This window comes from Loxodonta africana, chromosome 2 (assembly GCF_030014295.1).
Source record: "Loxodonta africana isolate mLoxAfr1 chromosome 2, mLoxAfr1.hap2, whole genome shotgun sequence".
NCBI lineage: Eukaryota > Metazoa > Chordata > Mammalia > Proboscidea > Elephantidae > Loxodonta > Loxodonta africana.
This window is the reverse complement of record NC_087343.1, coordinates 93,385,924-93,400,816: the sequence shown is the minus strand read 5'-3', so window position 1 is coordinate 93,400,816 and position 14,893 is coordinate 93,385,924. Positions and strand designations below refer to the sequence as shown.

The 14,893-nt window shown below is 36.6% G+C and overlaps 2 protein-coding genes across 5 annotated transcripts in view; one reads left to right on the top strand and one right to left on the bottom strand.

Moving 5' to 3' along the window:
* Positions 1-14,893, top strand: part of CCNH (cyclin H) — a 43,670-nt gene that overhangs the window by 18,652 nt on the left and 10,125 nt on the right. Inside the window, exons 8-9 of the mRNA XM_064273874.1 lie at positions 2,350-2,410; positions 3,131-4,802. Coding sequence (XP_064129944.1) covers positions 2,350-2,410; positions 3,131-3,169 — 100 coding nt within the window. The 3' untranslated portion in view covers positions 3,170-4,802. The remainder of the gene's footprint in view (positions 1-2,349; positions 2,411-3,130; positions 4,803-14,893) is intronic.
* RASA1 (RAS p21 protein activator 1) overlaps positions 2,107-14,893 on the bottom strand; it is a 127,787-nt gene continuing 115,000 nt past the window's right edge. For 3 of the 4 annotated variants that reach the window (XR_010318864.1, XR_010318863.1, XR_010318865.1), the window contains 4 exons: positions 12,824-12,901; positions 9,782-9,916; positions 9,177-9,427; positions 2,107-8,130 (listed from right to left, as the gene is read on the bottom strand). Coding sequence is in view for 1 of the 4 variants with exons in the window: in XM_064273867.1 (XP_064129937.1) it covers positions 8,047-8,130; positions 9,782-9,916; positions 12,824-12,901 (297 nt within the window). In the remaining 3 variants the exon portion in view is untranslated. The remainder of the gene's footprint in view (positions 8,131-9,176; positions 9,428-9,781; positions 9,917-12,823; positions 12,902-14,893) is intronic. The other variant, XM_064273867.1, reaches the window with a different exon arrangement.

The window sequence follows — 14,893 nt, the reverse complement described above, 5'->3', positions numbered from 1 at the left end:
CCTCTTCCTGGAATTCCATGGGCAGTCTTCCTAGGGAACCCCTGAACTCCTCCTGCCATTTTAATCTTTGGGCTCTTCACAGGTCCGGTATCTTGTCTGAAGAATAAGTGTACTGTTCCACATCTATTTCTGTTGGGAGAGTTGGCATATTTTCTTCCAGTGGGAAACTGTGTCCTGAAGACAGAACCAATAGGAAGTTGTATTCCTCTTACAGCTATAAGGAACACCCTTAATGCCTTATTGATTTGTAAGCTAAATGTGTAAATCAGTGTATTCACGCACCTTATGTCGGCAAATTACTTTATTAGAACTAAGCTTTTAGGAGTTTAAATAGTTGGGGATCTGGGCAGGTAATAAGAATAGTGAAGCCGTAAGAAGACTTACGTTTTCTTTGGAATACATTTTGATTCTAAAGTTCTACCTTATTTGTAAAGTTTCAGTGCGATTTGGTGCTGGCATCTTGCAGGTTAAGATGCATTTTAGATGTTTTTGATTTCTGCCTGGTGAGTATATGCTAGTGAACAATGAATGAGAAGTCAGAGAAACATTCTGAGGGGCTTCAGGTCAGGTACACTTGACTAAAATTCCTTAACTATACATTTGTAGTAGGGGAATATCCAGGATTTTATGCAGGGAACAGAACACGGGGCTATTTTATTATACTTGTAACTATAGCTACTAAGCACATTTTGGCATACAACTTGAAATTTATAGATTTCACTCTGGGTTTCAGTGGTAACAGGAACAAAGGAGAGGTTACAGAGAAGTAAAGGAATGTTGATTTTTATGAATAAAAATATTGCAGGGGCCATTGAACTCTTAATCGTACCTCCTAGCTAGATAACCGAGTAGACCATGATCCAAAATTCCTAAATCTTCAGTGTTTACATCTTATTCCAAGTTACCATCTGTTCTGTACTGCCAAGCAAATTCTAAATATCTAAAAACTTAGAGTGTTTTTCAAACTGTTTTTTTTTTTTATGGACTTTTTAAAAAAAGTTTATTACATATACTTTTGTAAAATACAATAAAAAATGAATTACTCAAAAATGAAAGACATACAAAATATAAGATCAAATTTTATTATTAGATTCATCAGTCAAAATATTTGTCAAATTGCTAGAAAAATTCTAAACACATACTCAATTTATGTCTTATTGTAGGCTGGAAACTGGAGTGAGACTGGTCCCTGAGCCACACTAAGTAGTACTAAGGATAAAATACCTGTTTTCCTTGACTATTTAGAATTCTTTCATCTTTATTTTTCATTACACAAGTAATAACTATATTACCATTATAAAATCAAACAAAACAGATAAAGCTAAAATTCCGCTTGACCAAAATCTAAATCCCAGTCATGACCTCAGGAGGTAACTTAGCATGCTGTTTGGCTTTGCCAGCCTTTTCTCTGTACTATGTGTGTGTATGAAATTTGTCTTTCATTAATATTTTCATACTTGGACATATTTTACAGTACCTAATATATTTTTTTATATCAATCTTTAACTTTTGCCAATCTGGGTGAAACATACTATCATATTGGTGTTTTAATTTGCATTCTCCTGATTACTGAGATATTGATGTTCCTGTGTTTAACATTTATATGTCTTTTTCTATATCACTTATTTATAACCTTTGAGTGATTTTCTGGCAAATTGTTTTTTTATTTGTAATTTTTTTTATAGATTTTATATACTTTTTATGAAAGGTATTTTCTTGTTTCTTTTCACTTATTGATGTACAGAAAACGTCTCTTGCTTTATGCTTTTACATCTGAATACCTCTTCTTAATCTAGATTTCGTATTGTCTTGAGCTGTTTAAAACTTTAAACTGTTTAAACTTAGAATGTGAATAACGTGAAGTAGAGATCTAACATTTTTTTTCCAAATAACCTGTTGTCCTAATCCATTTTTTAGTATTTCGTAATTTTCCCTAGTTATATGAAATACTCTTCATCAGATTAAATTCTTATATACACATGATCTATTTTTTGGCCTATCTAGACTAACTGTTGGTCTGTTTAAGTCTATGTTAATGCCGTACTTTTAAATACCATAGCCTTTATGGAATGTGGTTTGATGATAACTGGGACAAGTTCCTCCACATTTTTTTTTTTTTTTGAGTTTTTTTTTTTTTTACTTTTGCACTGGGATTTTAATTAGCATTGCATTGGGCATACAGATTTGAAGAATACTAAATTTCCTATCCATAAACTGCATCTTTTTCCATTACATAGTCTTTGTCCTTCAACAGATAATTTCTCACGTAGCCTTCTTAGTTTACTACTAGATATTTTATACTTTTTATTGCCAATATTGGATTGATTATTGATGGTTGCATGATTACAGGAAGAAGAGAAAAGGCTATGAAGATGATGATTATGTCTCAAAGAAATCCAAACATGAGGAGGTATGTTTACTGCAAAGCTGAATTTTTATTTTGGTTGCGCATTATGATGTAACCATACTGTTAAGGTTCATTGTTCCAGAGTACATACGTAGAGGTAGAGGTTTTTTAAGGAGTTCCTGGGTGGCGCAAATGGTCAAGCGCTAGAATACTGATACGTTGGCAGTTCAAACTCAGAGACACCTCAGAAGTAAGGCCTCTGAAAGGTCACAGCCTTGAAAACAATGAACTGCAGTTCTACTCTGCACACTGGATTGTCATTGAGTCAGAACTGACTCAATGGTAACAACAACATGGCTTTTTTAAGCCTTCATCTCTCGCACCCTTCTTTACGTACACTGCCTTCTACTTGATGAAGAATCCTTTCCAGTGTTCGTAGAAGGCAGCAGGAATACTCCTACATGCTCTACTTCCAACTTTCCAAGTATTTGTCCCACCCACATTTTTTTGTTTTTGTTAATTGTATCTGCTGAGTTAAGAGAGAAATAATCAGGAGGAGCCAGATTACAGCTGTAACCTTTGTTCCTCATTGGAGTAGGATGGTAGAATAATAGCAATATTACTGTAAGATTGAACTAATACAAATTTTCCTAGTTTATCTACCTTCTGTAATCAGCATAGTAAAAGGAGAACATTTTCCTAAAACTGAGGCAAGGAGGTAAAAAATACTGGTTATGCTTCAGTATAAATGTTATTCTTACCATATTTTTTCCCCCTTCTTAGGAAGAATGGACTGACGATGACCTGGTAGATTCTCTGTAACCATTTGAAGTTGACAATTCAATGCTAACTAATCAAGAGAAGAAGGAAGCATATCTGAAATACAACTTTATTTTAAAAGTAGAGTGTGAAAACATTAAAATATATTAAACTTTTTAAGTTTCTGGTAATTTAAAAAATGTTCCTTTTAGAGTAGCTTTATGTGAAATAAAATGCCTTGAAGGGAGCCATAATAGCATATGGTTTGGATAGTCTTGCCCCTACCACAACTAGGATCAAATGAGTCTTTCTATGGTAGCAGGTTTAAGTTGCAGTGTATTTGCCTATAGTTGAAACAAAACATGATCAGTAATCCTATCCTTTTTGAAAAACCGCACGGACAGAAATCAAAAATTAGAAGTCAGCTTTCTGAAATGCTTTTTGCCCTCAAGATACCTTTATAGACAGTTTCTCATGCCATCCTGATATACTTAGCTATGTGTGTTACTACTGGACTCTAGAACATACTTTAGCTGTTACATGGCACTAAAAGCTAGTCATCTTGGGTAATAAATGTTTGTTTTCCTCAGTTATCTGAAAACATTTCCAAATGGGTAGGAGAAATATGCAGTCTTTGAATAGCCAGCTGTGTCTAGCTGAAAATCTTAAGTTGCTATTGGAAAGCAGACAGTAGCAGATTCATTTTTATAATTAACCTGTTAGATTACCTGTATGTAAAGCCATATAAATCGTTATGATTGCTAGGTGTTTTTTTAAAAATATCTTCAGGACATTTAAAATTAGTTGATATAAAAATGTACCAAATTACTTGGGTGTTAAATTATTACAGTTTCTACCTCACTGTGTGACCTTGGGCAACTTAGTAAACCTCTCTGTACCCATTTCCCAAGTTGAAAATGGAGAAAATACCTACTCCTCACAGAATAATCCCTGCATATGGTAAGTACTCAATAAATGTGAGCTATGATACGCATTTATTCAATTTAATAGTGATCTTATTACTCACTTTCTAAATTGGAACCAAACTGTGGATGACGTTATATTAGACTAATTTTGGGGGGAGGGGGTGCGGGGGGGAACTGAGTTCAAAGAATTCTGAGAAACTCAACTGCCCTTAAATTTTATGGAGACTCAGCTTGGATATATACACCTCTTCAGTCCCAAAGCATCTCAGGCTGCACTTTCCATAAGTGTAGGTACCATTTTAATAAGACCTTAGTATATGAGGGCTGTGTTTACTCTCTGCATATGCTTTTAACAACCTTTTACATTCTATGCTTGAGGTCTTTTGGTTTTCTTTTTCCTTTTCACTCTGAGATGAGAGGAATAAAATTACATGAAGTGGGATTTCTCAAAAGTGGAGTGAGAGAAGCTGAAGTTCATAATTCTGATGTAGTCCACCGTAAGTAGCACTGTTGCTAGGCCCTAAACAGAGTTGCAGAACATTCACAGTTTATCTCCTGTTGCCCTTTCAGATCATCAAACATTGGTTCCAGAACAAGATCCACATTTATCTCTGAAAAATTTCCCACCCTGCCCCATTAAAAAAATTATAGTGTTTGTGCAAGGTTTTATTTCAACACTGACCAGCTAGTTACTATAGGGCCTACGACGCCAAGTGTCAAGTTTCCGTTCCAGTTTAAGAGACAAACGTGATTAAAATGTAAAAAGCAGGGTAAGTCTTTCAGGTTTGTATTTTCTTATAAAAGGTACAAGGGGAAGCAGCAACATTTAGATGGTGAGGACAGTTTGAGCTGAGACTGTATTAATATTTTAGGCAAGATCATGGGGTAGCAGGTAAGTCAGAATGGCTGGAGGATGGGATGTGATTAGTGGGAGAGAAAAATTGCCTAGCACTAGAGTTTGCTGAAGATCATTCAAAAACAGCTGCAGCAGTATATTGACAGGGAACTGCCAGAAATTCAGGCCGGTTTCAGAAGAGGACCTGGAATCAGGGATATCATTGCTGATGTTAGATGGATCCTGGCTGAAAGCAGAGAATACCAGAAGGATGTTTACCTGTGTTTTATTGACTATGCAAAGGCATTCGACTGTGTGGATCATAACAAATTACGGATAACACTGCGAAGAATGGGAATTCCCGAACACTTAATCGTGCTCATGAGGAACCTTTACATAGATCAAGAGGCAGTTGTTTGGACAGAACAAGGGGATACTGATTGGCTTAAAGTCAGGAAAGGTGTACATCAGGGTTGTACTCTTTCACCATACCTATTCAGTCTGTATGTGGAGCAAATAATACGAGAAGCTGCACTACATGAAGAAGAATGGGCATCAGGATTGGAGGAAGACTCATTAACAACCTGCATTATGCAGATGACACAACCTTGCTTGCTGAAAGTGAAAAGGACTTGAAGCACTTACTAATGAAAATCAAAGACCACAGCCTTCAGTATGGATTGCACCTCAACATAAAACAAAAATCCTCACAACTGGACCAATGAGCAACATCATGATAAACGGAGACAAGACTGAAGTTGTCAAGGATTTCATTTTACTTGGATCCACAATCAACAGCCATGGAAGCAGCAGTCAAGAAATCAAAAGACGCATTGCACTGGGCAAATCTGCTGCAGAGGACCTCTTTAAAATGTTGAAGAGCAAAGGTGTCACCTTGAAGACTAAGGTGCGCCTGACCCACGCCATGGTCTTTTCAATCACATCGTATGCACGTGAAAGCTGGACAATGAATAAGGAAGACCGAAGAACTGACGCCTTTGAATTGTGGTGTTGGCAAGGAATACTGAATACACCACTGACTGCCAAAATAACGAACAAATCTGTCTTAGAAGAAGTACAACCAGAATGCTCCTTAGAAGGATGGCGAGACTGCGTCTTACATACTTTGGACATGTTGTCAGGAGGGATCAGTCCCTGGAGAAGGACATTGTGCTCGGCAGAGTACAGGGTCAGCAGAAAAGAGCAAGACCCTCAACGAGATGGACTGACCCAGTGGCTGCAACAATGAGCTCAAGCACACCAATGATCGTGAGAATGGCTCAGGACCAGGCAGTGTTTCGTTCTGTTGTGCATCAGGTCGCTGTGAGTCGGAACCGACCTGACAGCACCTAACAACAGTGATCAGACCGTTTTGCATACTGTTGACATTTTAGGAAATGGCAGTAGTCTGTATCCCATCCCATCCGTTCTCTCTCCTATAACATTAGGGAAGGAAACCAATTAGGATACGAGTGTGGTAGTTCAGTTGAAAAGCAGGAGTGTTGGAAAAGAGGAAGAGAAAATAATACGATATAGAGATGAGAAGGGGGAGAATGAAATGAATTGACGTCATGGGAGTGCAGCCATAGATGTGTTTTGAGTTTAGGTATCACTATTGAACTGTCACAGTTGAAGCTATATCAGGGCTAGCTCCCTCAATCGAAATAACTGCCTTTTATAGCATAAAACTATATTAAACAAAAATCTTTTAAACCTCTTGACTAGTTAACACTTTGTGTTTTTTCCTGCATTTTACACACCAGAGGACCAGAAAATGCACTGTTCTTGCTTGGAATGTAGGTCTTTAGAAAATACTTCATTACAGTGGGAAACGCTTTTCCTAATGCTCCCCCCTTTGTTCCTGTCTTACCCACTTTGATTACTAATGATATTCTGCCATATACTTTTGTATGCCTTGTCTCCCCTGCACAATTATGGGAGGGAATGAGTTAACAAATATATATTGAACAAGTAAATGGAATCTTTTTCAAAAATGACCTATTAGCAAAAACACTGATCTGAAGTTTCATGTATTAACCTGAGCTTTGCTCTGGTGCTAAAGTCTGAACTGCCCCTAAAGAAGGTAAGAAATAATAAGAGTAAATGCTTAGCTATATGTAGACGGAAGTAATTAACTATGCAAGATATCCCTTGGTTTTATTTTAACTTAACCCTTGTGAATATTACACAAAAATACACATACAGAAGCAAATAAAACTATACAAACTAAATATCCAGCAGATACAAGTAGTCAGAAGTTTAAAGATGGGGAAGCTGTAAGTGGCTGGTGAAGTTGTTTACATAATCAAAGGGGTACAAAAAACCAACTTGGAATTAATGAATGAATACTTTGAATAAAAGCATTCTAGTTTTTTGTATGTTTGTTTTACATAGAAATTGGTAATCTATAAAATGGTTGAATGGGTACATGCATTGATCAGTACAATGATCAATAGTATTTACTGAATTCAAAGTATTTACTGTTGTAAACATTTAACAAAAGCATTATGAGATCTAGATAGTCTCTGACAATCCCAACAAAATAAAGTGGTATGTTTAAAAAATAAAGCAATAGATCCATCCTATATATCTTCTTTCAACAGTTCCAGCAAGCAAAATCGCACAGTATTTTAAAAAAGTATACAGCAAAGATTGTTTCTGTTATAACGGCAAACTCTGGAAACTGTGAATACAAATAAAGTCATTGAACAGTCAAACGGTCATATTCCTAATCAGGAAGAAGTTAACGTAAGAACAGTCTATAATCCAGTTATAGTCAATTGTCAAAAGAGAATGTTTTTTCTTGTCAGTTGATTTCATACTTCTTTTTCCAAGAGACAGCAAACTTTGGCAATTGGATGTATTGAAAATAGGTCTTCAAAGTTCAAGATACAGTCATATCATTTTGTGTTGTGAAAGGTTATCTGTACACCAAGGCTCAGACGTTGGTAAAGATTGATTCCATGTGGAAAAAGTGCAAATATCCTGCACAGATAGCTTACAAAGCTGCTGGCACAGTTATTCACCAGCAGAATCTGCAGTTTTGTTTGCATAGTTCACACATCACTGGGAATGTGGAAAATGTGCTGTTTTTTGGCAAGAGCAAAGGAGACATTATACTGATGTGAGTTACCATGTTGGGCATGCTGAGTCCATGCAGAACACTAAGGTGAAGGCTGCTACCTGACATCATTGGTTTTTGTATACTGGTTTTGTTTTTGTTGAAGTAGTTCCGTTATTGCCAGAAGCTTTTTCAGTACATGCTAGACAGAAGGGAAAACATAGCATGAAAATAATTAGCAAATACACGAACAAAAGCTTAGTCAAAAATATCAGGATCAGAATCTAGATTTGGAAAGAAAAAAAAAAAACATGTCAAGTCAAAGGAATTCACAAAATGTAATGACCATTCTCCCCAAATGTAAACTTCTGAAAGTTTCTATTTATTCAGTCTTTGAATATTTTTAGTCATAACCAAGATAGAGAACTTTTGTAGACTACAGTGACTAGACATTGATTTGTGTCTGGCACTCACATATCTATTCAGGCTCAATCTTCTAGGATAGACTATCTTGCCAGAAGACAGATTTGTCACTGTAAATGACACATACATCAAAATCATAAGCACTGTAATGAGACCATTTAAGGGTTACTGGCTTCCGACCTACTGAACACTTCTAAAAATTCAATCTTTAATTTTTAAAGAATCATGGAAGAAATATGGTTACATCATGGTCAACTTAAACAGCTCCTTTACTGTCTTTAAAAAGTTTTAGTTGGTCCAAATGCTCCAACAAGATTTATTTTTATTTCTAATTTAATATCCAAGACAAGTCATATAATGAAATCAGACTCCAGCGAAATAAGGAGACATCTATCTCCATATACGCCATGGGCACAGAAGGCCCATGACATAGTCTATGTTTCTAAAAGTGACTGGAATTCTAATGAGCTGCATTATTGTCTAAACTTGGTAAAATTGAGGATTCTAGACTCTCAGAGTAAAGAAAACTTTGAATCATCACACTCAGTGCCTTAATCTCTTCTACAGGATTCCTGACCAAATAGCCAGTGTAGTGACAGTACCCTTATCTCCTAAGGCTGTGGAAAAGTTCTACGAAGATGTATGCTTCCATTTATAAAACTGTCCCCATGTAACAAACTCTTGGTGGTCACTGGTTTGCAACCTATTTCACAGTTTTAAAAATGTGTTTCACTTTCAAGAACTGAGGCCATTCAAAACAATTCATTTTGTTCTCTTCTCCAAGGTAGTATCTTCAAGTTAAATATCTCTAATATCTTAACTGACCTGGTTTTAAGTCCCTTCAAATCCTGGTCCCTCTTCTTTGAATATATTCCAGTCTGTATCCCTTGTTCTAGATAGCAAAAGTCTACTAATGTAGTCAGGGTTTCTCAATGCGTGGGCCATGATTCACTTGCATCTGAATCCCTAGAGGAGCTTGTTAGAAATGTAGATTCCAAGGCTGCACTCCAGAATCTGTGGGTGTAGGGCTTGGAATATATATTTTTATCAAACTTCCCAATCACTATGGCCATGCACTGTGTGTGTGAGAGAGAGAAAGAGAAAAGCCACATCACTATTTGCTTTATAATTAGCTCACATGTCTTTTTCCCACATATGCCACTAAATTATTTTGAACACCACTGTTTTCTGGTAGAGTTAACATTAAATTCAAGAACAAGACCTGACATTTCATAGTATCAAAAATACATCACCTTAGCCTGGGCCTATTATTCCTGTCTGCCAAGACGTTTTTGGATTGATTCAGACGTTCAAAAATTTAATAAAAATAATGACCAGGATTCATCTTTTTATTACCTCTGAGAGTCTTATGCTGACATTTTGGTTAAACACTAATCAAATACTGTTGACAAAGACTGGTGAAAACCTACCTGCTGTGCACCACGCTCATTACTGAGTGTTCTCAGTTCATCTGAATGGGCCACACAAATCTCATGCAACGCTGCTAAATCACGGGACAGGTCAGTTCTAGAATGATCTGTAGTGTCCGGAAGTTCAGGTACATTCTTTAAGGGAATCATAAAACTGCACTTAGAAATACAAATCTCTTTGTCCCTTGAAAAGATTCTAATTGGTTATAATAGAATTTTTAGCACATAATACAAATAAGCTCTCTCAAAATTCTAAGGATTCTTATCAAAATGTAACATTCAGTGCTAATTCTGATAAAATATAGCTTTTGTGATCTTATTATTCACATGCAAACCAGGTTCCATTTCCTTCCACAGCATGGCAGAATATGGTGCAATATTACTGTTTTTCTAAAGAATTGTATTTCCTAAGAATTACCTTTATATCTGTAAAAGCCAGATAAACAGTATAGGCATTAATGGTTAATGTGGATCAAAATTCTTCTTTTGCAGACTTAATTTCATTATTAAGCTACTGACGTTTTTCCAGACAGTAAGCATATAAGTAGGAACTGCATTATGAAGGTGTGATGCCAGTGTGTCAGGTTTGTAATTATCTGTGAACTCTGCCCAAAACACTTGTGAAGAAACAGTCGATGTTAATTACAGTGCCTTCAGGTTTATACAGCAACATAATCACTGTGGTAAATTTACAGAGCTTTATTATTAGCACTAAATTCCAGTGTTATTTTGAACCTTGGAGTAAAATTTAACGTTGCCTTTTTTTTTTTTTTTTTAAATACATTCCTCTTCAGAATGTTGATAATACTTGATATACATTCCTAAAATACGGAAAATACTCCATTTTCTATGGTACATTGTTGTTGTGTGCTGTTGAGGCAATTTCAACTCACAGCAACCCTATATGACAGATTAAAACTGCCCCCATAGAGTTTCCTAGGCTGCAGTCTTTATGGGAACAGATTGCCAGGTCTTTTCTCCTGAGAAGCCACTGGTGGGTTTGAACTTCTGACCTTTAGGTTAGCAGCCAAGCACTTAAAAGCCATTGTAGTACCAGGGCTGTGGTATAGAAAAATACAATTAAGAAGAATGCAATTCATTCTTATTAATTCATTGACTGATCCAGATATTCAGTCAATGGCTGAGGGGTTATAGAGATAACAGACACTACAATACTTTCAGAAAATTTACAATCTAGTGGAAAGGACACAGGAGTAAACTAATCATTGCAACATTGTTAATTATTAAGGATAAACAGAGGATACTTAGGAAGCAGAGTGAAAGGTATTTAATTCAGGCTTAGGGCTTCCTGAAGGAGAGAAAGTTTAAGGTAAGTCTTGAAAGATGAATTCGATTTATACAGAGGCAGAAAACAGTATAAGGAGAGTGGAAGAGTATTAGGACTGTACTCCTAACAAGTATTAGGACTCTACGTAGTTAGAAATGCTAGATTGTATGGCGTAACTGGGAGAGTGTAGAAAAAAGCTGACTGCAGGCACTTTTGTAATTATGGAAAGTAAGTGGATCCCTGTGCATGATTTCAAAATCCTAGAACCCTAGAAATACAGCTTAATATAAAACTATCGTTAGTTGCCATGCAGTCAATTCTGACTCATGGCGATCCCGTGTGTGCAGGGTAGAACTGGTTCATAGGGTTTTCAAGGTGTGACCTTTCATAAGCAGATCACAAGGCCTGTCTTCCAAAGCGCCTCTGGGTGGATTTGAACCTCCCAACCTTTCAGCTAGTAGTCAAGGACTTAACTGCGCCACCCAGAGACTCCTAGATATCTCCTTAAAGATTATTATAGTAAAAATGCCTTTTTCAATTACTGACGAACTATATATATTTTTATTTCCAACTATATCTTTTGGTAATTAAAAATACTCAGATTTTCAAAACTCTCCAGGAGTTCACACATAGAAACAAGATGGACGTGTAGCACTTGCCCCACCATCTCTCAATTTCATTATAATTGGGGAACTATATGCCTTAAATAATTTCTTATACTCTAATTTTTATAACCTTGGCTGCTAACTAGTGGCCCACAGGCACCTTGCTTAACTGCCACAGTAGCGTGATGGTTGTTACGTCTTTAAGTGAATGTGAATGCATTAAGGCAGAATGTAGACCACCTACTCTAACATTCCTTAATATCAAACACCTGGCCCAATTCACAAATGTGTTACTTTTCTGATTTCTATAAATATGAACTGAATTATTAACATACTTAGTAATCATTTAGTTTTAAATTATTGATTCAACATCTGAAAATCTATAACCAATTGAGATAATTTTATTTAGAAACCCAGGGTTTTAGAAATTATAAAAATATCCCCTACTTCAAATTTTGAAATCACAATTTATTATTTATAAAGGCCCAAGTGGGTCTTAGGTAATCATGAATGAAGTCTAAGTATATAACACCAAAAAAATGTATTTTCTTTCTAAAAAGGCACAGGAACACTCATTTTCCAGTCTGTTTATTTCAGAGTCATGCCAGTGTTGATTCCAACTCAGATGACAAAGGAGAGCTGCACTATAGGGTTTTGTAGGCTATAATCTTTACAGGAACAGATCCCAGGTCTTTTCTCCTGCAGAAACACTGGTGGGTTTGAACTGCCGACCTCTGAGTTAGCAGCTAAGTGGTTATTAACCATTTCGCCACCAGGGCTAATTGGTTTCAAAACCCACAAAACAGCAGCAAAGTAGCTAGAGGCAACAGAATGTCACAGCAGTTAGACGGGACTAAATTCCAAGGGTAAGAAAAGGCCAAGACAAAGAAACAAACAAACAAAAAAAAAATCACCCAAGTCATCCAAAAGCACAACAGTGTATGCTTGGTGTAATCCAAGCATAAATACTGGTAAATAATCAAATGAAATAATAATTTGTTTAGAAAGGTAGACAAAAATATGTGGTTTCTTGATCCCCTCCCCACCCAGTACTGGATAAAAAAATCTATAAAGGTTGTTGCTTAAATTGGTTAACGCTCAGCTACACTAAATAATAGGTATCAAAGAACTTGAAAGATATATACATACCCCAAGTTCATCCAAAAACATGATCATACGATGTTTGTTATTTTTGATGAATGGATTTACTCCTTCCATATAGGGTTCCTAAAAAAGAGGAATAAGAAGCTTATTATATGCATCAAAAAACCAAACATTATTGTCTGATCTATAACAAAAAGCATGCATGTGGCAAGAATTCTTATAAATCTAATTATGTCCATCAGTAGCCAATACATGTCCACAAGAACTTACCTAATTATATGGCAATAGTATTTTCCTTCTAATAGAAGTAAACAGCTACACTGAGAACTGGGGGATTTTTCATGAGAGAATGAGTAGTTCTGGAGCAAACCAGAACAATTAGCAAATTATTTTAAAATTCATTACAAAATAATTACTTGGAAGGAGGGAGCGGGCTGACTCATTAGGGGGAGAGTAAGTGGGAGTATGTAGTAAGGTGTATATAAGTTTATACGTGAGAGACTGACTTGATTTGTAAACTTTCACTTACAGCACAATGAAAATTATTTTTAAAAAATAATTACTGAAAAATTATTATTTGCCAGGTACCACAACAAACATGGGTCCATACCATGGGTGTGAGTCTAGCAGGCAAGATAAAACACAGTGTGATAGAGGCTGCAATAGGACACACATTATTGATAACCTGCCTCAGGATTCAGATAACTTAGAAAGTTCAATCACACATGTAAACTGCTCATCATACTAAAATCTGCTATGTTATAAAAAGGAGAGTTATTAATATCAACACAAACTCTCTTAAAATCAGTAAGAAACCCACTGAGATAAGGACGTCAATAGGCAATTCAAAAGAAATACTCAGTCTCTAAGAGTAATAAAATAACGAAACACAAAAAGAATAATATCACTGAGTTTTGTAAGGCTGTAGGTGGGCATCCTACAGTAGAGCGAAAGCCTAAAAAATGTATATAATTCTTTAATTTGTAATTCTACTCCAAAGTTGTTGTTGTTAGGTGCCGTCGAGTTGGCTCCGACTCATAGCGACCCTATGCACAACAGAACGAAACACTGCCCAGTCCTGCGCCATCCTTACAATCGTTGTTATGCTTGAGCTCATTGTTGCAGCCACTGTGTCAATCCACCTCATTGAGGGTCTTCCTCTTTTCCGTTGACCCTGTACTCTGCCAAGCATGATGTCCTTCTCCAGGGACTGATCCCTCCTAACAACATGTCCAAAGTATGTAAGACACAGTCTCGCCATCCTTGCCTCTAAGGAGCATTCTGGCCGCACTTTCTCCAAGACAGATTTGTTCGTTCTTTTGGCAGTCCGTGGTATATTCAATATTCTTCACCAACACCACAATTCAAAGGTGTCAACTCTTCTTTGGTCTTCCTTATTCATTGTCCAGCTTTCACATGCATATGATGCAAATGAAAATACCATGGCTTGGGTCAGGCGCACCTTAGTCTTCAGGGCAACATCTTTGCTCTTCAACACTTTGAAAAGGTCCTTTGCAGCAGATTTGCCCAATGCAATGCGTCTTTTGATTTCCTGACTGCTGCTTCCATGGCTGTTGATCGTGGATCCAAGTAAAATGAAATCCTTGACAACTTCAGTCTTGTCTCCGTTTATCATGATGTTGCTCATTGGTCCAGTTGTGAGGATTTTTGTTTTATGTTGAGGTGCAATCCATACTGAAGGCTGTGGTCTTTGATCTTCATTAGTAAGTGCTTCAAGTCCTTTTCACTTTCAGCAAGCAAGGTTGTGTCATCTGTATAACGCAGGTTGTTAGTAAGTCTTCCTCCAATCCTGATGCCCTGTTTTTCTTCATATAGTCCAGCTTCTCGGATTATTTGCTCAGCATACAGATTAAATAGGTATGGTGAAAGAACACAACCCTGATGTACACCTTTCCTGACTTTAAACCAACCGGTATCCCCTTGTTCTGTCCCAACTGCCTCTTGATCTATGTAAAGGTTCCTCATGAGCACAATGAAGTGTTCTGGAATTCCCATTCTTCGCAGTGTTATCCATAGTTTGTTATGATCCACACAGTCCAATGCCTTTGCATAGTCAATAAAACACAGGTAAACATCCTTCTGGTATTCTCTGCC